This window comes from Rhea americana, unplaced genomic scaffold, assembly GCF_003343005.1.
Source record: "Rhea americana isolate MKP2758 unplaced genomic scaffold, rheAme1 scaffold_10, whole genome shotgun sequence".
In the NCBI taxonomy this organism is placed as follows: Eukaryota; Metazoa; Chordata; class Aves; order Rheiformes; family Rheidae; genus Rhea; species Rhea americana.
Genome location: NW_028185039.1, coordinates 4,593,253 through 4,614,798, shown reverse-complemented (window position 1 = coordinate 4,614,798; position 21,546 = coordinate 4,593,253). Strand labels below are relative to the sequence as shown.

General features: G+C 41.3%; 3 protein-coding genes across 5 annotated transcripts in view; 2 read left to right on the top strand and 1 right to left on the bottom strand.

Moving 5' to 3' along the window:
- The first annotated feature begins 1,410 nt into the window (after positions 1-1,410).
- On the top strand, positions 1,411-14,074 carry LOC146601659 (acyl-coenzyme A synthetase ACSM3, mitochondrial-like). Of its 3 annotated transcripts, XM_085302257.1 has the most exons (15): positions 1,411-1,484; positions 2,162-2,360; positions 3,416-3,684; positions 5,114-5,324; positions 6,050-6,257; positions 6,495-6,638; positions 7,529-7,685; positions 8,613-8,692; positions 9,519-9,642; positions 10,779-10,859; positions 11,570-11,671; positions 12,711-12,838; positions 12,950-13,049; positions 13,496-13,615; positions 13,760-14,074. In XM_085302257.1, exons 3-15 carry the CDS (start codon positions 3,463-3,465, stop codon positions 13,844-13,846), a joined length of 1,764 nt encoding a protein of 587 aa, XP_085158383.1. In that variant the 5' UTR covers positions 1,411-1,484; positions 2,162-2,360; positions 3,416-3,462; the 3' UTR covers positions 13,847-14,074. The 3 variants fall into 3 exon arrangements, with proteins under 3 accessions (XP_085158383.1, XP_085158374.1, XP_085158392.1); XM_085302248.1 differs by having other exon boundaries at positions 2,162-3,684; XM_085302266.1 differs by lacking the exon at positions 2,162-2,360 and having other exon boundaries at positions 1,467-1,484; positions 3,496-3,684.
- A 24-nt stretch (positions 14,075-14,098) lies between these two features.
- Positions 14,099-19,998, bottom strand: ERI2 (ERI1 exoribonuclease family member 2). The gene is made up of 8 exons (XM_085302235.1): positions 19,899-19,998; positions 19,618-19,757; positions 19,286-19,413; positions 18,914-19,070; positions 18,114-18,214; positions 16,785-16,866; positions 16,089-16,177; positions 14,099-15,909 (listed from the first exon to the last, which is right to left on the bottom strand). Exons 1-8 carry the CDS (start codon positions 19,919-19,921, stop codon positions 14,602-14,604), a joined length of 2,028 nt encoding a protein of 675 aa, XP_085158361.1. The 5' UTR covers positions 19,922-19,998; the 3' UTR covers positions 14,099-14,601.
- Positions 19,999-20,120: 122 nt separating this feature from the next.
- REXO5 (RNA exonuclease 5) overlaps positions 20,121-21,546 on the top strand; it is a 16,049-nt gene continuing 14,623 nt past the window's right edge. Inside the window, exon 1 of the mRNA XM_085302192.1 lies at positions 20,121-20,476. Coding sequence (XP_085158318.1) covers positions 20,342-20,476 — 135 coding nt within the window. The 5' untranslated portion in view covers positions 20,121-20,341. The remainder of the gene's footprint in view (positions 20,477-21,546) is intronic.

The window sequence follows — 21,546 nt, the reverse complement described above, 5'->3', positions numbered from 1 at the left end:
GCTCGGGCTCGCGCGCGCCTCGGCGTGTGGCGGCGGGGCGTTTCCTGTCCCTGAGCTGCGGTTCTGGGGTTAAAGTCCGGCTTTTGCATTAACGGTTCCAGCATTCCGCTGGGGTCCCGGCCGGAGCGCGGAGAGCCGGCTGCCTGCCCGTGCCGGCCCGGCGGCACCGCGTTACCCGGCCCCGGGGCGGGTGCGGCCGRGGCCCGGCCGGTTCCTTAGCTGCCTTATGGGGTTTTCTTGGCGTAAGGTGGCGGGGTGAAAGAGGCGCTCTCTGTACAGGTACTGCAGGCCTGGAGTAGCAAGGAGCATGAGTGGACACAGGAAAAAGCCACGTGGCCCCCAGCCTGGTTTCGGAAGCAGGACTGTCCCGTCAGGGCCCACTCTCCCTCCAGTAACTGTTGAGCTGCTTGGAGAATTTAAGGAAAACTTGCAAAAATTTTAAGAACTTGGAAATTTTGTGGGAAGAGGTAAAGAAGATAGCTAAGGACATCTGACTATCACACTGCTCACATCCAGAGAATCTGGCCTGGAGCAGGAAAAAAAAGCTCCACAAATTCATGGCAGAATCTGTCAGTTACAACTGCAAAAGCAGATGGCATTTACACCTTATCACGAGCTTTGTTCCTGCAAAGCCTTTGAGGCTGGCATAACTCCACTGCAGTTGTTTGACGTGGGTGAGACCGCTCGCTGCATGTAAATTAAAAGGGTAAATCTATGCAGGGCTTGAAAGGCTCAATGTTCTGATGAATTATAGTAACAGTTTCTGGAGACAACCACATCAGAACATGCTGTTTGAAACACAAGGAAGATTTTCTCCAGGCAACTCTGAGTGCTGCAGAAGAAAGGTAATGAACCACTCAGAGTTTAACTAGGATACTTCTCTGGCAGAAAGTCCCGAGGGGGTGGAAATTACTACAAGTGCTCTGGAAAGTTGTTCTGTGCCCCACTAAAACAATGATAAACAGAAACGACTACAGGAGAGTGGTTGCTATGGAAATCTTGTTTTTCTTCCTAAATTGGAAAACTTCCTCCCCACATGTTCCTGTAACATTCTCTGACTTTCTCATCACAATCCGGTTACTGTCATTTTCTATTTACTTTCCTRCCTCCTTTGGGTCAATGTAATCTTCTGCATAGGGAATTCCTTTAAGGCTGTTCCTCTGCCTTTTCTCCAGGAGGATTTTGTTTTATGCGTTTCAAAGAGGTGTTTATAATTGCGCTCCTGCAGAATGACTACAGTTTTCCCTTATTGCTAGGCAGAGAACAGCTTTGTTGTTTTGACAGACTTGATTTTGAATCAGTTACTTTCTGCTGCCGCCAGTGTTTCAGGGAGCTGGTTAACGTCTCCTTTGATGCTACCTGACGCAGACACGGGTAGAGCCCCAGCAGGGAGTTCTGGCAAAAGCACGAGGCCTGAATGCCGGTAGAGATGGCAGCATCGTCTTCACTGACCAGCACCCAGAAGATCGTTCTGCTCTGAACAGGTAAATGGTGTCTGCAGCCTCTCTGCTGCCCTTAGAGCCGTATTTTGAGGGTGGAGATCATCCCGCAGGAGCAATTTAAGGTGCTGACAAGCTGACTTGTAAATGTTGATGCCCAAATTTAAGTTATGACTATCTCCAGCTCTCTAGCAATTGCCACCTTTACAGCAGAGGCTGAAGACAGAGGCATGTACCAATGCTGCAGCCAACCCCAGTGTTGACATGGCGATGTGCAAGGTGCTGGGCTCTGAACTCAGAGGCACAAGAGACACGTTCTGTCCTTGCAAAAGCTYGCAAGCTCCAGAGATCCCATGATAGAAGCACTAGCTGTGGCCTTGCCAGCAGTGCGGTGAACCGGCATTAGGGAAGCGGGTCTAGGCACCAGGTGCAGCATATCAGGGACTGATAGTCAGCATCCTCATGGCTGAAGTGCTGTAGTTACCTGGGGTGACCTGGGCTACATGCTGGGGGTTATAGTCACAAAGCCGATCGCAATGCGGTTGCTCCCTGTGCTGCCCCAGCCAGAGCACAGGTGTGGGCWGGATGTGGTGAAGCCTCACCACTGTGTTCCTCTGTGGTGGGAACAGAGCAGGAGAAGGAAACAGAGGGGATTTGGGATTCACACTTCCTGCCTCATCTCTGAGCTGTGCAGAAGCACATTTACTCTTCTCACTGTGCAGGACTTGGCTGCCCCTTGTGCGAGTCCAAAGTTCTTGGAAAGAACTCAGGAATCTGCCGCTAGGCGCAGTAACAGCACAAGAGGAGGCTTAAGTGGTGTGGATGCACAGCCAGGAGTCTGAAATCTGTGTCAGGAGTCAAAGCTGTGACARATCTCAGAAGATCTGAGAGGGCTCCGTTTCCATGCAAGGCAGGGAGGCAGTAAGTTGGAACTGACAATCTTTTGACAAGGTAACTCGTCCTCTACCCACCCCTGCAAGCTGCTGGACAGGACGTTTTCTGGCCCAGGAACAGTACTGATTTGCCTGTTACTGTCTGTGTTTTCCTTTCTCCCCGTCCCTCTCTTGTCTTTCTTTTGGTTGGGTTTCTCAGCTATGTTTGTTATAAACAGACTGAATGTTACAAATCCAGAAAATGTCCCTTCCTTCACTAAATCACTAAAATCGTGTGGGTGTACAGCTAGATAATTATTAATTCAGTAAGGAGCTAACAGTGTTTATTTTGCTTTGTAAATAAAAAACAGTTGACTGCATGAAAATAGTATAAAYTCGAGAGTTTTCAGAACTTCTGCAAATTTGACTTTTTTAAGATAAAATCCATCTTAGATTCTTTTTTAGGGAGTCTTTCAAAGTTTYCCCATCTCATAAAATGATGTTTTTTGCTGACCACACATCAAAATGCTGTTTAAAGCATCAATTCTTAAAAGCTTTTCAGGGCTTTGCTAGCTTCATTTCGTTTCTGGCAGCCAGTATGTCCCCAGTGTTGATAAACTAGAAAAACTGGAAATATGATTGTACCAAGTAACACAGTGGTCAACCAGTAACTAATTAAGGATTGCTGGATTAGCTGTGGAATGTCTTGGTCCACACTGTTATTTCTGCATTGTCGAACAATAGTTTTTTTCATTTAATTTACGGAAGTCACAGTTGAAGTGCTTGGGTAGTGTTCAGTGCCTCTCCACTATGCATGGCAACTGAAATATGATCTACTGGATTAGCAGAGTTTGTGAAGAGGGAAGGAATATGAGTCATGGGAAAGCTACCACTGGCAGGACTGAACACTGATGGCTGAATGCAGAATCTCAGCTACATGATGGTAACTAGAGAGCAGAGACCAACAGTGGCAGAACTGGAACTGTCCTCAGCAGTTATTCTGGTTAACAGTTGGAAGCTATTCCTGTGTAAGCACAAGGCCTATATTGCACTCTGTTTGGAAACTGCATGATTAATACTGGGTTTGTATCTGTGTCACTGTAGCATTTCTCAGAGATAATCAGTAAAGAATAACCTTGGAAGAAACCATTATGGTTCTTGCTGCTGTGCATTTTCTACTGAAGGTCCCAAGTGCTATGTCCCTGCGAACTCCCCTGAGAAGATCTCTCCAACTTTCTAGCCAGGGCTATCCAGTTTGCACCTCTCTGAACTCTAAGAATTATGAAGCCATAAAACAAGAATATAGACCAGAGGTGCCAGAGTATTTCAACTTTGCAAAGGATGTGCTGGACAGATGGACTGAAATGGAAAAGGTAACAATTCTTTGACTTCTGTAATGCTAACATACTTCTTGCTGGGTTCAGTACCAATCCAATAAGCAAGTCACTGGAGTTGTGTTCTGATTATGATCTGGTGATCATCTCGTGCTAGCTGAGCTTCGAATTTCCATGTGCCACATGGCTGCCCTGTCCATGTGTCAAATTGTTCCTTCCTTGAATCAGTAACTCCAATGAGATTGTGAGTGTGAAAAAATATGTGTATARTGAATGAGTCTGTGGACTGGACCACTCTAAATCTGGCACCAGTTCACCCATCTGCCTTTAATTGCACACTACCTGGATGTGCTAGGCAATCATTTGACTTCCCTGTGTCTCATTGCCTACCTGTAAAATGGATAGTGTAGTATAAAGTCAAACCTCCCCCTTTCTACCTCAAATATAAAGTCTTTGCATCAGGGATTTTGAACATAGAAATCTGGATGACTGTGACCCTCARTGGACATGAGACCTATGCAAGTAARGGGAATATAGAAAAACCATGAAGGCTTTTGCCTTTGTTACTATGTAGGTCTGGTCTCTATAGATGTGTGTCTGGTTTTGCAGGCTCAGGTTGTTCATGATGAGGGGCTAAACCCATTTATGTCCAAATTGCCATCAGGAACAAAGCAGGGGTGTAYTCTCTGACACAAGGTTAGCAATCATTCCTTTTGCAGGAGAAACAGATTTTGGCAGGCTGTAAACAAAAGGAGTACAGAACAGCCTCTGGAGAARAGGCTTTGCTCTCCAAAGTGCACAGTTAGAATCTGCTCCCCTGAAAATTAACCTTAGAGTTTTTATACCTTCAAACTGATAATAAGGTGCCATGTTCTCACAGCCCTAGTGAGTTTTTCGCTGACTTACGCAGTGCTACAACTAAGTTCATTTRGCCTCCTTCAGAGAACACTCTATACAAACATTTTAATTCACTTTTCAYGTATCATTTAGGTGAAACATTGATCAAAGGTCATATTATGTAGGCCTATGGTTTTGAACCTTTCTTTTAATTTTAGAAGCACCAATTAGACACAATTCCAGATGAAGCTGGAAGCGACCTYGGAGGGCTCAGGAAACTATCTGAGGCACAACTCAGAGATACCCACATTCATCAGCTGCTTCTCTGGCATGGCCTGAACCAGAAGCTTTTTCTTTCTCTGAGCTGATTACAGTGCAACCTCTTCAGGGTGTAACACAATGAGCTTAGGAAGGATAGATCTATATTTCTAAAATTGAATTTGTGAGCTGTGCTTTCTGAAGGATTTTTTTTCTGRCATATTTTGAATCAGAGGCAAATTCCAGATGCATCCCTAGGTTTATGCAGCATTCAATAAATAATGGATGTTTTTCTTCCTCAGGCTTAAGTTACAGGCAATGTGTTTCTTGTTTCTTAAATGAAACATTTTAACTGTGCCCTGTTGTCCTGTAGGAGGGAAGAAAGCCTAAAAACCCTGCATTGTGGTGGGTAAATGGTGATGGAGAAGAGGTGAGGTGGAGCTTTGAAGAGCTAGGAGTCCTGTCCAGAAAAGTGGCTAATGTTCTGTCTGATGCCTGTGGTCTGCAACAGGGAGACAGAGTTATTCTGATTCTGCCCAGGATCCCAGAGTGGTGGCTGGTGAATGTGGCTTGCATGCGAACAGGTTAGTAAAAGCATGGAAGTGATTTATAGATGCAGATATTGTTACATAAATCAATCATTGCTATTTAATATACTCAGAGCTACAAACATGCTAATGGTGTTGAACACCACTGCCATGCTGGTCAAGAACACCCTGCATGCCAAGTTTTGTCTTCATGGTACTTTTAGGATTTTTTGAGCATGCTCTAGCTGTTAAGGAAATTCTGGGAGTCCGTGTAYCTCTGTCATTCTCCTCTTTCCAGCACTTGTGATGCATTGCAAATGTACCCTCTTATTAATTTGCAATGAAATTAGCACATACTTACCCAAGTGTTTCACACATTCYCCTGTGGGCTATGTTAAATACTCAGTTTCCCAGCATTTACAGTCCAGAATGCCTCAGTATCTCACAAACACTGCCAGCATACCCTGTGAGGATGCGTACATCTGTATTTACTAGTGAGGAATACAAATCCAGAGAGACAGCATGTCACAGTGGAAAGACTTTCAGCCCAAAGAAAGCCCTTCTGTTGGTTTCTTTTGCTGTCCAATGCTGACCCTAGTATTTTCTAATTTGCATTGATTCTCACATAGAATTTAATTCAAGAAAAAGAACAGTATATTTACAAAAGTAGAGCCAAATTCTGCTTTTAGCACAGTGCTGTTCCACTGATAAACACAACGTAAGCTGAAGACTGTTTTTAGGTACAAGCATTGTTCTTAAATATTGAGAGTATTCTCCTTTAGGAACTGTCCTGATTCCTGGCACACAGCAACTGACAGCAAAGGACATTCTCCATCGACTACAGAAGTCGAAGGCAAAGTGTATCATCACTGATGATTCTGTGGCACCAGCTGTAGACTCGGCTGGGCCTGAATGCCAGTCTCTGAAATTCAAGCTGCTTGTGTCAGAGGGCCACAGAGAAGGATGGCTGAACTTTAAAGAGCTCCTGAAGTGAGTAACCACTATTGTGAAAGTGCCACAGAAACAATGAAAGACAAGCACAGTGATCTGCTGTGAACAGGAAATGCTGGCGTGTGCCAAAATATTTTCATCCTTTTAGGACTGCACATTGGGAGACTATCTAGTTTATGACACTTTTCATTGCTGCAGAAGTTATTTTAGCCAAACATTTTTAAGAATGTATAATTCACCCTTTCAAATCACATTATCATTTTGCATATTTTAAAGACATGCTCCTTCTGATCACCACTGYGTGACCACAAAGCATCAAGATCCAATGGCCATCTATTTTACCAGTGGAACTACAGGGTCTCCAAAAATGACTGAACATTCCCACAGCAGCTATGGCATTGGTCTCACAGTAAATGGAAGGTATGGATATCCCTTTAAATCACAAATGTATTTCTGTAGTTGGTCAAACAGCAGACARAGGAGAAATGGAAGATCTTTGTTTCACTATTTTAAAAAACAGCAGTTCTATTAAGTCCCAACAAGCCTTTTTTTCTGTGCAACAAGGCATAGTTTGAGATTAGCTGCCTTAGTGTGTATTGCACTTGGCAGTCAAACAGAATTGCTAACTGCTTTTTAACACTTTGTTTGACTTTTTCTGCACTCTTCATTGTGTRTAATTAATAGATTGCCAGTTAACTGAGCATCAGCAAAGAGCAGGTTTATGAAGTGTGTACCATAAAAAGAGGGGAAAAACCCACAGATCTTAGGCTTCTGAATTCATTTGTGTCTGGTTTAGACACAACTCCCACAGGAACAAAATGGTGATAGTTCAGAACATAGGAAAGACTGGATAGGTTCATGGGACCTTTAAGTTTCTAAAACTATGTTGTTTAAATACTTGATACAGCAATGCATTTCATTCTAACAGTCAAAGAATAACAAATCAGAAGAGACCAAACTAAAAAGTAAGTGTACAACAAAAAAAAAAAATCCTTATGCCTAAAAAATGATTTCAACAAAACCACAGCAGTCTCATACATATGTATTCAGCATCCTGTTTTGAGGTGATATTAGTTTGTCCATCAGTATAATTTTTTTCTTCTAGAAAAATGCGGCATCAGTCTATCCTGATGACATCTTCACTGCACTGTGACTCACTTCTGCTCAGAAATTCACTCATCTGCTAATCCTCATATAGCCAGGAAAAACAGTGATGGGTTTGCTTCTTTGGCACATCTGCTGTTGATATTTTAATATTTGTCCTCTTTCTGCCAAATAGAAATTGTGAACTCTTTCACTGTTATACCCAGGTATTGGCTGGACTTGACTTCCTCAGATATATTTTGGAATACATCAGACACAGGCTGGGCAAAGTCAGGTTGGAGCAGCGTTTTCTCCCCATGGATTCAAGGGGCATGTGTATTTGCACATAAGATGCCACGCTTCAACCCAGCCATCGTCTTTGAGGTAAGCAGGGAGAGGCCAGCAACAGCACTGTTCTCTCTGGCTGATCTTCCCTGGATTTTCACTTACCCCAAAGCTATACTGGGGGTCAGTATGCTGCGTAATTGTAACCTTCATGAGCAAGTAACCAACTGGTATTTCACTAGTGTAAATATAAGCCCCAAAACAAGAGTATCTTTGATGTCCAAAAAGTTTCCTTCTGTACTCAGCTGAAAACAGATTCAACTGCCCAAGCCTGCAGACATTCATTTACTAGACCAAAATTTAAGCACACGAGAAATGGAACAGGAATTTGTGAAGTGGTTTGGTGTTGTTATTAAAATGAGTGACAATAGCAGATAATTGAGAATTTTGGTTGCTTGTACTGTACAACTCACCGTTAAGGAGTGAAGAGGCAGCAAGCTAAATTTCTTTAACAAATGGCACCAGTATTATATTCTGTTACATCCTCTGCACACAACTGTGGTAAAGGCCACCATTATTCATTTTACACGGAATCACTTTATGATCATACCCATGTTACTTTGATGGCTGAAAATTGTTAGCTCACATTAGGATAGATGGAAACACTTTATCAGTCGTATACCTACAGAACATTTTAAAAAGTAGCCTTTGGTTTCCTTTGTTTTCTACATAAGTTAGAATTATGAAGAAATTCTGCAAGAGAGACTGCAGAGCTTTCCAGAGCACAAAGCTTTGGTATGTTGAACTAACTGTAAAGATGTAGATTCTGTTTTGAAGAAAAACCTATTTAAATGTAACAGCTGTATATTGGTGTTAGTGAGTTTGTACTAGCTTTTAGAGCACTAACGTTTTGTTTTTGTGTTTCACAAGCTGAGTACAGAGGTTGTTACGTTATCTCTTGTGATGTAGGTGAGACCTCAGGTGTTTCAGTAACGACATCTACTTTTTTTTATTCTAATTCTCTAGAGCCTGTCAAGATTTCCCATAACAGTCTTCTGTTCTGCTCCAACTGCCTATCGAATGTTTGTGCAACATAAAGTGTCCAGGTAAGCAAAAACGAAGTATCTTTATTGGTGTATTTGATCAAAACAGTGGACCATATGCTTTTCTCACGTTGACTTTATTTCAGATTTACAATGACATTAACAACAGATTTAGTCATGTATTTCTCAATCTTGCATGTTAGGAACAAAGCGAATTTTAAGTACAAATACAAATTAAGTACAAATTTTAACCATCACATATTTCACAAATTATAGCAAACTTGTATGAGACTTTGAAAAGCCGTTTAGCTGATGATATAATAGGATAATAATGATACAATATCATGATAAACATATTTTCCAAAGTGTTTTTGTAGTTAGATTCCCCTTCCCTTTGTTTTTCCCCTGCATTCTTCCAATACCATGATCTACAAGAATAGTGTGTGTCACAGCAGTTTGGCAACTCTCTTGTGACTTTTTGTTATTTTGTTTGAGACTCCAGGTTAGATTCTAAGTTAGAAACAGTGTATCTATTACTACATTTTAAAATAATGCAGAAGTAAAAGAGCTTTTTTTTTTTTTTTTTTTTTTTAAAAAAAAAGCTCTGTAGTTGGATAGAATGGAAATTCTAACTGAAAAATAAAAGAGTCTCAAAACAACCATCACCTTTTGTGAAAAATGTTCCCATTTTNTTTTTTTTGCATTTTCACAGATTTGTTTATGTTTAACTCCACATAATTGAAATAGAATGTATAGGACCCAGTGAAGATTTTATTTGCATGTAGAAAGGACCGCATGATACAGGAATACTATGGTGAAGGGAACATCGCAGATAGATCACTATGTCTGCGTAACTCTGCCAATTATTTGCTTTCTCTTTCCCACCAAGTTATAAATTCAGAAGCCTGCGGCACTGTGTGAGTGCTGGGGAGCCACTCAACCCTGAAGTGATGGAAGAATGGAAAGAGCACACTGGGCTGGATATTCATGAAGGCTACGGACAGACAGAAACAGTATGTTCAGACACTTTACAGATAGAGCAATAAATTCCATTAGGGTTGCCAAGAAAATATGATTAAAATGATTATACACAGTCATGGCTTCTAGGGGAAAAGTCAATCAGTAGTGGAAAAATATAGCTTTTATAAGTCATAGAATAATCATAACAGTTTCACCCCAAATCCAAGGGTGAACCCCATTACACTGGGTTTTTTATTGGGAACTAACACAAAAGAAGTATGTTCCTCATTGCTGAATGCAAAATTTTGCTTTAAAACCTATCTTTATAGCTCTTGTTAGCATTATCTGAAACTCTGGGCATGATTCTTAGATCTGGGCATTCCTGGAAAGGTTCTAGGTAGGTACACTAAGAACTATTCTCAGGTGGCAAGTCTAGAATCATTCTACTCTCAACCTAGAACTGTTCTAGGTCAGTGAGGTGAGAAACATGTCTGCATCTGGGTCTAGAGCAGTTCTGGACTCGCTGGCCTATGACAGTTCTAGGTCAAGTCTAGAACTATTCTAGGTCATGGAGTTCCCTGTGAAAGATCCAGACTGGGGAATTCCTGGAAATATTTTAGATTGAGGCATTCTTGGAAAGGTTCTTGTAGAGGGCAAGGAGAGATCAATGCAACTAGAACTGTTCTAGGTAGGTGGGGGTGCCTGTGAGTCTGGAACTATTCTAGTTCATAGCATATATAACTGTTCTAGAATAGATTTAGAACTGTTATAAGTCAGTAGGTGTGTGGCACTATTCCAGGTCGAGGTTCCTTGGAAAAGGTTCCAGATCAGGGAATTCCTGGAAACATTCTAGGTCAGTGAGGCTCAAATTATTCTAGTTCCATGAGCTTAGATTCATTCTCAGTCTTAGGAAGATTCTAGATGAGATGATTCCTTGAAAGTTTCTGCAGTGGCAAAATTCCTGGGAAAGGTTCTAGGTCTGGAGATTCCTAGACAGGTTCTAGATTAGGAGATTCATGGAAAAGTTGTCATTTATTTCTAGAAGTAATCTAGAAGATTATAATGAAGAATTAATTAATATTTCTCATAGAGATCATATTCTATCTTTATTAGCTGAGTATTTTAAACTTCAGCTGTAGAGTGAATATACAAATCACAATTTAGTTCTTTTTGAAACCACTTGTTACAGGTGCTTGTCTGTGGAAACTTTAAGGGAATGAAAATTAAACCTGGCTCTATGGGAAAGCCATCCCCAGGGTATGATGTCAAGGTATTGTACCTCGGGTGGCACTACCTCTGTCGCGCTCTCAATCTCCCTCTCTCCCTCTCCCTCTCCATCGTGCTGGCTGCATAACTATCAGAAGAGGTTTGAAAGCGCTAACACAGTTGTACCACGTACCATCATTTAACAGTGCATGAAAAAAAATACATGTATTACTGCTCTGAACTGAGCAGGTAAAATAGACAATTGGACTGCTCTGTTGCACCAGCCTCACCAGGATTACAACCTTCTGCTGACAATTAGATATCAAACTCTTAGATAATGACTGGAATTAAATTGCTTAGTTGAGGAAGAGCAGGACTGAATGTTGTTTCATGGCGAGAACAGAACTACTGAGGCAGATTCTAGCGCTAGATCAATTTGTAATATTGGTAGGATTTTAGTATCTTTCTTTCTGTTCTTAAATTTTCTGACCATGTTACTTACTTATCTACTTCTCTGGGGTATTACTAGCTTAGTTTCATGTTTGCATAGTGCTTGGAATTTCTCAGAGGAAATATATGATGCAAAGTACACTGGATTACTAGTATTATTACAAAGTGGTTGTTAGGGTAAGCCCCCACGTCTCTAAATTGTTTTGCAATGAAGAAAAATAATTCAGTTAGGTATTTTAAATGAGCACCAAGATTCTATAACCTTAATTTAATGTTTTGTCATTTGGTTCTAAGATAATAAAATGATATTTTGTTTGTTTTTAGATTATAGATGAAAATAATAATATTCTGCCTCCCGGAAAAGAAGGAGATATTGCCATCAGAATAAAACCTACAAGACCATTTTGTCTTTTCACTTGCTATGCTGTAAGGACACTCCTGCAGTTAAATCATATGCTCTGTTTTCCATCATGAGGAACCTGATACCTCCTTTCATTCACAAATACGCTGCTTCCTGGCTTGAAAAAACCTATGGGACGGGGACAGGGGTTTTCATTCCTTCCTGCAGATTATGTTCCACTTACATAGATTCCATCCTACCTGGCAAGCTGAGATCCACATTCTTTTGATAGTTATTTCTTTTATATAAGAAGTGAAAGGCTTGAAGGACCCCTTAGTCACATAATACTGCATAGCCTAATGGCTAGGAGAAGTAGGTGCCTTCTGTTCAAATCCCTTCCCTGAATTAGGGCAGACTTGGGCTCTGTGAAGTGTTTCATGTACAGCAGATTTTTTTTTCCTTTTTATGTAAGAATTTTAGTTTCAGCCTAACAGCTAGAAAAAACAAACACATAGTGCTTTTAGTTCTGACAGCTAGAAACCTTATCAAATTTTATGAGTGATATCAGCCTATAGTCAGGTTTTTCAAGTAGTACTAAGCATATGTACACTGCCTAAATAACCTCTTCTAGGAGTCTGCTGCATTTGCTATACAAAGACCGCTTATTCATTAGGCTGTGCTGATCCTAGACTTGTTACTGGAATGAAAAATATCAGGATAGGAGACATTATAAATACACAGGGAAAAAAAATTACRGGATAATCACCTAAAACCAAATTCTCAGACCATTTGCTTGCATATTTCTTGCAGCCTTCAGTGGTTCCTAAAGCCATAAGCCGTAATATATTATTATTAAAACTTAAAGTCACAACTAGTAAAACTTACTTAGTCATGATTTTTATTTCTAGCCTTGTAGCTTAGTAATGTTGAATTAATAATTCCCCATTATTAATATCCTATGTTACAACTCACTTGAATTTAATGCACATAACCATATGTGCCAGTCTAAGTTGACATTTTCAAATATTCAACTGTACTGTAACTTAAACACTGAATAAGCCAGAATACAATTTTCGCTTATTTTCAGACAGTTTTATGTGTAAAATGCAATTTAATGTTTCCTAGGATGATCCAGAGAAAACTGAGGCAACAATACGTGGGAAGTTTTACGTCACTGGAGACAGGGGGATTATGGATGAAGATGGATACTTCTGGTTTGTTGGAAGAGCTGATGATGTCATCAATTCTGCTGGGTAATTTAATGCTGGTAAAAAAAGACATCATTAAACTTGAATAATATTGGTGACTCAGCCATGACATTTTGTTATCAAACATAATTAACCYCCCTTTCCTCCATTTTAAAGATATCGCATTGGGCCATTTGAAGTAGAAAGTGCCCTAATAGAGCATCCTGCAGTGGTGGAAGCAGCAGTTGTCAGCAGTCCAGACCCCATCAGAGGAGAGGTAAACAAGTTAAACATGCTTATTGTCTCATATATTGCTTTGTGTGTGGCAGAGGTAATAAAGCCCAACTCCAAATGGATTTATCTAGCCATGGGTTGAATTTTTAAACTAAATTAAAATCAGTATTTGCACCATATAAGACACTGGAGACGCCATGTAGGAGCAAACCATCCAAGATGATTGTCCCATAGGCAGTAAAACAAAAGTACCATATGAAGCTTCTCCTGTCACTAAAATACTTACAGTCCTTGGTCTGTATTGAGCATGCATAAACTGTCTCCACAGTCCAGACCAATACTGAGCACAGACTTTGAGAAAGCTATCCAGCCTATACATTAGTTATTCTACAGTTTGTCAGCAAATGGTTTGTTTAAAATTCAGACCTTACTGTTGTGTTATTATTTCATTGACGTTTGAACCCCTGCTCCCTTATTTTTTTAAAAAAGGTAGTGAAAGCCTTTGTTGTTCTAACATCTGACTATGTTTCAAGTGATCCGGAAAAACTGATGAATGAACTACAGGACCACGTTAGGAAAGTTACTGCTCCGTACAAGTATCCTCGAAAGGTGAGTACGTATTATTATACATCACGATAAGAGAGTTGGCATTAACTACTATATGACTCACAAATATATGCCACTGAGGTTAAGAAAAAGGTTAATTTAAGTAAATGATCTTATTTTTATTGCAATTTCCTCCCTTTCCAATAGATGGAGTTTGTTCAACACTTGCCAAAAACTATTAGTGGGAAGATCAGAAGAAATGAACTGCGTCAGAAGGAGTGGAGAAAAGTTTAGAATTACTTGCTGCTTTTTTTTTTTTTTTTTTTTTTTTTTTAAATCTTTTACAAAGCAAGATATTGCTGATTTACACCGTAAAGTAAGAGATTATATTAGGACTACCTTAGTTTAGGTTTTCACAAATTCTTGTCTGAGTCACAGGCTTTGGCTTTCCCACATGCTATGCTAATATCCCGTAGCAAGAAAACAGGCAGACTGAAACAAATTAAATGGGAAATTAACAAACAAAAGCACCACAGTTGGTCCATGTTAAGTAAACTTAATAAATCATTGTAGGCATTTTCTCTTTATTGTTACCTAAWTTAAGTAAAACAGGAAAAGAGCACTTGTTTCCAGAATCACTTTTCAGAAGTGGAACTACTAAAAAAAATACATTTTTAAAAGTTACAGCTCAATACAAGTATGTTTAGAAAAATGAATATAAGTAAAATCTGTATCATTACAGTGATGTTTAAAGACTGAACTAATAAAGAATTTAAAATACATGATAAAGTAGAAATGTAAGATATTTAACTTCAATTTTAGCACTTGCAGCTTGATCAGTTCTCTCACTTCGTTAATGAGACAGTTTATGATACATGGATACTCCATATACTCGAGCAATTTCCTCTTTTACCTACTTGAACCAAGCATGTCATTTTGCCTCATTCTCAGAATAGATATCTAAGATCATTTGACTGTTCTGATTATAGTAAGCAGAAACAAGTAAATGAGTAAGATTTGAACAACAAAAAAAACAAACTCATCAATTTTCAAGTTCTCATAGAGGGTCTAAGACACAAATATTTCTTGTTGGAAGAATTTCCTAGAGTATTGGAAGAAGTTCCAAGAGAGGTCAAAGTATCTGCTTTCACAGTGAGACCATTAGAAGATTTCTCTTTTAGAAATGCATATTCCCACTTGAAGTATCCACAGCTTTTCTTACTACTTTCATGCTTACCAACAGGACAACAAAAAAATGCTTTGCCATGATTTGGACCAGTATTTGAGACGTACAATCTTTTAGCTCTTCGACCACAATTACACAGAGGGGGGGTTGGTTTTTCGTTTTTTGCAGCTCTTACAGATTGATTCAAATTGACTGTGGAGTTCAAAATGGCAGGAGACACTTTGGACAAGTTTGAACTTCTTAAAGGTAAGGAATGATTAAAAGACTCAGTCTTCTCTGTATATATAGCAAAAGACTGTTTTTTTGCAGGTGGATACATTTTTGGACTCGTTGGCTTTCTTTTAGGAGCCTCAGAAGGAGTGGAATAATTTCCAGTTAACGCTGAGTGAAATGAAGTGGCATTTACCTTTGAAGATGGTAATTTAAAAGCAGAAAAATCTGAAGTCTGCCTCTGGACCATTCCTACATTATAGATCGTAGTATCAGAACTTTTGTAAACAATAGACTTCTGAGGTTTCACAGGTACAACAGTTTTCCCCAAACTTTGAAGATTTGAATTCAAAGCTGATACTCCAGAAATTGTAGTTGAGTCATCTTTAAATTGAACATAATCCAAATTGTGTTCATACTGCGATTCTGGTATTAAAGCTACATCTTCCCAGTCAGTCAGCAGAGATAAACAATCAGAACTAGTACTAATATCCTCATCTGATACATTAACTGAGGAGATGGTAGTGGAGACGAGTACTAGTCCTGACCCATGTACTGGAGTGCTATATTTGGCAGGACTCATCAGATGCCCATTGTTGACCCCTTTCTGAATACCTGTACAGCGAGATAGCTGTGGCTGTCCAAGACGTAGAGGAAATCTGTCAGCAGATGCTGTTAGAGAGCTTTGGGCTTGATCATGTAAGTCAGTCCTTGAGCTGCTGCTAGACACAACATGGATGTCTGCAGAGAAATTGACTGTACTTTTCTCCTGTTGTTCTTCCGTTTGTACCTTAGAATTTATCATAACTCTAGTAGTACTGTTGTGGTTTTCCTCAGATGGAGAGCTTATGTTACGAGTTGTTTCTCTAGATGTTGCAGGTCTGCTATTACTTCCCAGGGGGGTCTTGTCAGTGAAGTTTATACTTGGTGTTCTGGAAAACAGGTTCTCCTTTGGATGTGCCTAGGGAGTCCACAAACAAATGGAGATTTAGGGAAATGAATACCCAGAAGTAGAAATCAATGTTCCAAATTAATAAGCCTGTTAGCTTATTGGTGTTCTGTTCAATTCATAGTTAGGATGCTGGATTGTTTATCTGAATAGCTCACTTTTCATTGGAAAGATGCGAAAAGGTTACTAACCTTATCCAAAGATTTAGTAACCTTCAGCACACACCCATCACAAATCATCCTCCAAGCAAGACGGGCAGTATTCCGAGAATCATCCAACCCTTCAAAGAATGGTTGTATTAATAGTCTTCCTTTTAAACTACTACTGGGGATAGTTATTATTAGGAGGAAAAGTGCATTCAGGTAAGACAAATAAATAAAAGGGATTCACAGAACTCTGACACATGATTTTCTACAGAACAGTTCAGAAAAGGACAGTGGCAGTACAATTCCCTTTGCTGAACATCTAATGGTCATCTAACCAGAGTTTAATGTTGTTCATGATTGTAAGTGATAAAACACAGATTTTAATATCAGATTTATATTGTGATAATATTCTGACATTAATAAGTTGTCCAGAGCTATCCAGTATGATCAAGTTTCCTCGATTCTTCCTTGATTTCCTTATTCTTCCCCCACTGTTTATTTTGCACCCTAGTAATTTAAAGTTTGACTGTGTTTTGCAACATACATTTAAAGTACTAGGCCAGATTTCAGGAAAAAAAAAAAGCATAAACTTAGAGATGATAAACTCTAATCTTTGAAGCATCTAGCCTTTCTTATTTTGATGTTTTTGTTGAACAGAGCATTATGTAACTTGAAACAGTTACGGTAGTTATTTAGCTTTATAAGATATGTGTATTAAAATAAGCATAATATTATACTTGCCAGAATGCTCCCGTCCTGCAAAAGTTATTCCCAAATCCTGCAAAGCACCTTTTAACCCTTTAGGCTTCCTATTATAGAATAGCTAAGAAAAAAATGCAGGTGATTAATACAAAGCATTTCAAAGTCTCTTCACAGTGAAGTAAAAAAGATTTCAAAAGTCTCTTCACAGTGAAGTAAAAAAGATTTCAGAGATACATCTCACAAGGTCATTGCGCAAGTCAGGTGTCTTTGTTTTACAGTTGGGGTAAGTTAAGCATAAGAGTAGTAACTTGCCCTGTAACAAATCAGAATAGAACAAACCAAGAATCCCCTTCTCTCAGTCTTAAACTAATCCATTCTATTTTAGCCCTGTAACAATTCAGTTGAACTTTATGGCTTACACAAAAACTGAACTGAATAGCCTTGAAGAATACATCTATAAATAATACCTCGGTAATATTTTATTATATTACAGCAAGTGCTATAGACTGCAAGAGTATAGGTATTAATACATTTGGCACAGATGCCTTTTAAATGAGAAGCAACATATTGCTACTCAGTCCAGGGATCTCACTGGATCACAAGGAGGGGAATATTCACACTGTTTATTTTTAGGGACCTAATTCTGCTGCCTACATTAGAAGCCTAAGTGCTGGCATTGGTGAACAGGTAAACTCCTGGATCTTTTTGAAGTTTCCCCTAACTACACAGGGGAAACACAGGTGCTGTTAGCCCCTACATTAGCCTACATTAGCACTCTAAAGATCCAAATACCTCTCAAAACACGCATGTTGCAATGTTAAATGAGGACTACATAATACACATTCATTTTTCAATATACCTTCACATTAATGTAAAAATATATATTCATTTTTTCAGTATTACTCATGCTATTCAGAATACACTTACTAGTCAAAGCCCAGTTCACATGCTGGAGCCACTCTCTAAAAAGATAAGGATTACTATCTTCTACACAGCAAGATAGGGCAGTAATGAGAGCATGAAAAAAGGGAAGTTAAAGCAGCAAGTAGAGCAAAAAATTTCAGAAAAGGAAAAGCAGCTGGAAAAAAATTCTCCTAGGATTATCACTTATTGCAGTGTCATTTAGCAACCATCATCAGTTACCAAGTTGTTTTCCTAGAATTAAGATTTGTATTAAAATTTACATAGTTCTAGGGCAGGGACTTTGACACTGAGTAATAGAAACATATGTGGAAAGCAAACAAGTGGCTAACTAGTCAATAGACTCATTTTATATATATATATACACAGCATTAGTTTCTAACTTGGTACAATTAGCCTTGAGGTGACAATATGGGTAGAAGTGATCCACAGTACTGATTTTCTCACTCTGTATGTTGCTTTGAGATCAATCCAGGAATTTAAAATGTCAGGTTTTCGCAGCTGCTTCCTTTTACATTCATAGTGCAAACACACACCGAGGTCCCAGTCTGCACAAAAGAACACACACAAATAAACTTTTCATTTTTAGTCCTGATGATTACCAAACAAGTATTTATTATATCTGAAGAAAGTAGAGGTTACTGAAAGCACTAGACAGTTCTGCAAGAASTAATGTGACCATTTACAAAATAGTGCATGCAGAATATGAGACATTTGTTTAATTGGGCAGGTAATCAGTAACATTACATCCATCAGTAAAGAACTGGCCTAAACTTGGCTTAAAATCTACATAAAGGGACAGAACATGAACATACTAGTAGCATCCTGTACTGCTGGACAGGAAATACCAGGTAACAATATGAACTCTTTCCAGGTGAAAAGTACTAGGGCTGTTTCAATCAAGCATCAGGACAAGTGAGTGACCTTGTAATGGGTTAAGATCTTAAAGATATCATTAAATCATTTAAGCCCATAAGAATGTTGACAAAATACACTATATGTAAAGCAGAAAAATGAGGTAAGTATTGTAGACCATAGAGACAAAGATGTAGTGAACATATCAGAATTTAATATTTTTTCAAATTTTCAGTCTTATCCTAACATGATATATCTTTAATACCTAGTAACARAATTTTGGACAGACAGGTGTAAGAGAAATTGGAGAGCATCTCACTAGCACCACCAAACGTTCTTTTTTTGTGTCTGTGCATTGCTCCACAGTAAAAGTAAAGGAAAATTGTATTTACCTGTCCAAGTAACAAAGGTACACAGTTTTGCTTCTGACGTAGAATGATTTGGAATATCTGAATTGAATAGAATTTTCTTCTCCTTTTGTATCTTTTGAATCCATTTCAAAAACTGTGATAAGCAAATATTTAGAGGGATCCCTTCATCAACTTGATTCTTTATAAAACAGAACAAGAAGTGTATATAAAGATGTTAGTAAGCACTGAAATTAGTCTGAGGCTTACCTCTCAAAGAATGATACGTTTACTGTACAGTCTCTAATAATGGATTTCCTGTACATAATCTAGGAAATACTTCCTCTAACCTAAGATCCTAAAAGACTCGAGTGAAATTAAAGGCCTCTTTAGAATGCTACTGTAGGTCAGTTATACCTGTGTTATGCCAGTCAGTTCTGTACAAAATTCGGAGAGAATAGGGTGTTCCTGAGGCTGGACATAGGTGTGAAATTCCGATTCAATCTCTCCTGTCGCCGTGTTTAGCAGAACTGCTGGAAATTCAACTGCGACAAAAAAAAGAGAAACAAACAAACAAAGGAAAACCAGCCCCGCAGCCGGCGAGCTGCCAGAAGAGTTAACGCAGGTCGCAGAGCCGGCGAGTTTACGTTAATCAGGGGCAGAGACGTCACGAACTGAGGCACCGCGAGGAAGCCCCGGCCCCAGGGCGCCTCCTGGGGCTCCCGCCGCGCCCCCCGCGCGGCACTCACTGGTCTCGGGCCGGCGGCGCCCCGCGTCCCGCCAGCACGTCGCCTCCAGGTCGACGACGGTCACGTAGCCGAAGCGCTGCCCCGCCGCCGGGCCGGGCGCCGCCCGCGGCCCCGCGCTGCTCCGCGCCAGCCCCAGCTGCCTGCGGAGGGCGGCAGCGGCGTCGGGCCAGGCCGGAGCCCGCCGAGGCTCCCGCCAGCCCGGCCCCCCAGCGCCCGGTCCCCGTCCCAGCCCCTCGGGGAGCCCCAGCGGGGAGATTCCCTTCCCGCGGCGCAGCCCGCACCTGGCCAAGCGCTTGGTGGCCATGGCGGCCTCCCTCAGCGGCGGCGGCGGCCCGGGCGCGCGGCGGCCATTTCAAACCTGCCGCCGCCGGCTGCGGCCCCGCACCCAATCCGCGCCCTCGGCGGATCGGCTGCTCCGGCCTGCGCGCGCGGCGCGGGGGGGGAGGGCTGGCGCGCGCTCGCTGCCAAGCGGAAGGAGGCCGCGCGCGCGCGCGCGCCGCCGTCAGGCGCGAGTAGTCGCGGGCCGAGGCGGCGCGCGGCCCGAGCAGTGCGGCGGCGGGGACCGGGACCGGACCGGACCGGACCGGGACCGAGGGCAGCGTCACGGGACCAAGGGAGCAGCAGAGCCCCGAGCCGGCTGGGAGCGTCGCCCGACGCCCAGGCTTGGTGCGGCCGAGCCCGGCGGCCTCAGAGCGGGCCCTGGGGCCGGGGCGGCGGGCGCGCCATGGCGAAGGGCGGCTGCGTGAACGGCCGCAAGAGGCCCCGCGGCGGCGGCGGGGACGTGGAGGAGCCGCAGGGCGCCCGGAAGAGGAGGAGGCTGGAGGGCGGCGGCGGCGGCCCCAGTGGGCCCAGGCCAAAGGTGAAAGCGGCGTCAGAAGCTTATTCGGCTTCGTGCCTGCCGCGGGACCCGCTGGGCTCCCGGGCGTGCGTTACGCCTCCCTGGCGCTCCCTGCGTGGGCTTACTGCACTGCTCAGTGCGGCGCTGGAGACAGCAAAAGCACGTTTTCCTTCCGTTTAACTAGAAATCAAAGTTAGATAATAGTGCTGTTTCTACTGAAAAAAAAAATGTGGGAAATGAACTCATTTGAAGTATTGGTCGTTTATATTTAAGGAATTCGGTTAAAAAATAAGCTCTCCAACACGAGTTGTCCTATAGAAAATAGATCTTGAAAGCAGAGTTGTGTTTGGTTACTTCACACTTGATACAAGTCAGCACAGGAAGGTCTATCTGAACGTAAGGAAAACCTTTGCTGTGAAGGTGATGGAGCACTGGCACCGGTTGCCCAGAGAGATTGTGGAGTCTCCGTCTTGGAGATACTCAGAAGCTGCCTGGGCAGGGGCCTGGGCAACGTACTCCCTGCTTGAGTAGGGGAGGTGGACTGGGTGAGCTCCAGAGGGCCTGCCCAACCCCAGCYGTTCTGTGATTGCATGAACCTCAGAATTTGAAGCTCACAATAACACGTTAGTCACCCAGATTAAAATTAATTCAGTGCCCAGTATGGGAGAAGAGTAAGCACATATAAGCTGTGAAATGTGTCTGATTTGTACCAGACTAGAAACTGAAATTCSTGTGGTTGCCAGATAGCCTTTGCTTGGTGAAAAAAATTCTGCAGGTTATTTTGCAAATCTCTGATCAGGCAGCATTGAAAACAACGGTGGTATTAGTTATTGGCCTTAGTATGGAAGATGAAGGACTAATTATTAACAGGTGATTCTTAACCACTTGAACCTGAAAGATTGTCAACTCTGTTTAGCTTTCCTACTCAATGACAAACAGCTTCAAGATTAAACCAGCTCAGTCCCACTGGGGCAGGCTCTGTCAGACTTAATGAGCACAGAGCTTATTAGCATGGTGGGGGAAAAACATCTAATGGTGGTTCTTTATTCTGTGGGATTTGATACTCTTTTTTTTTTTTTTTTTTTTTTTTT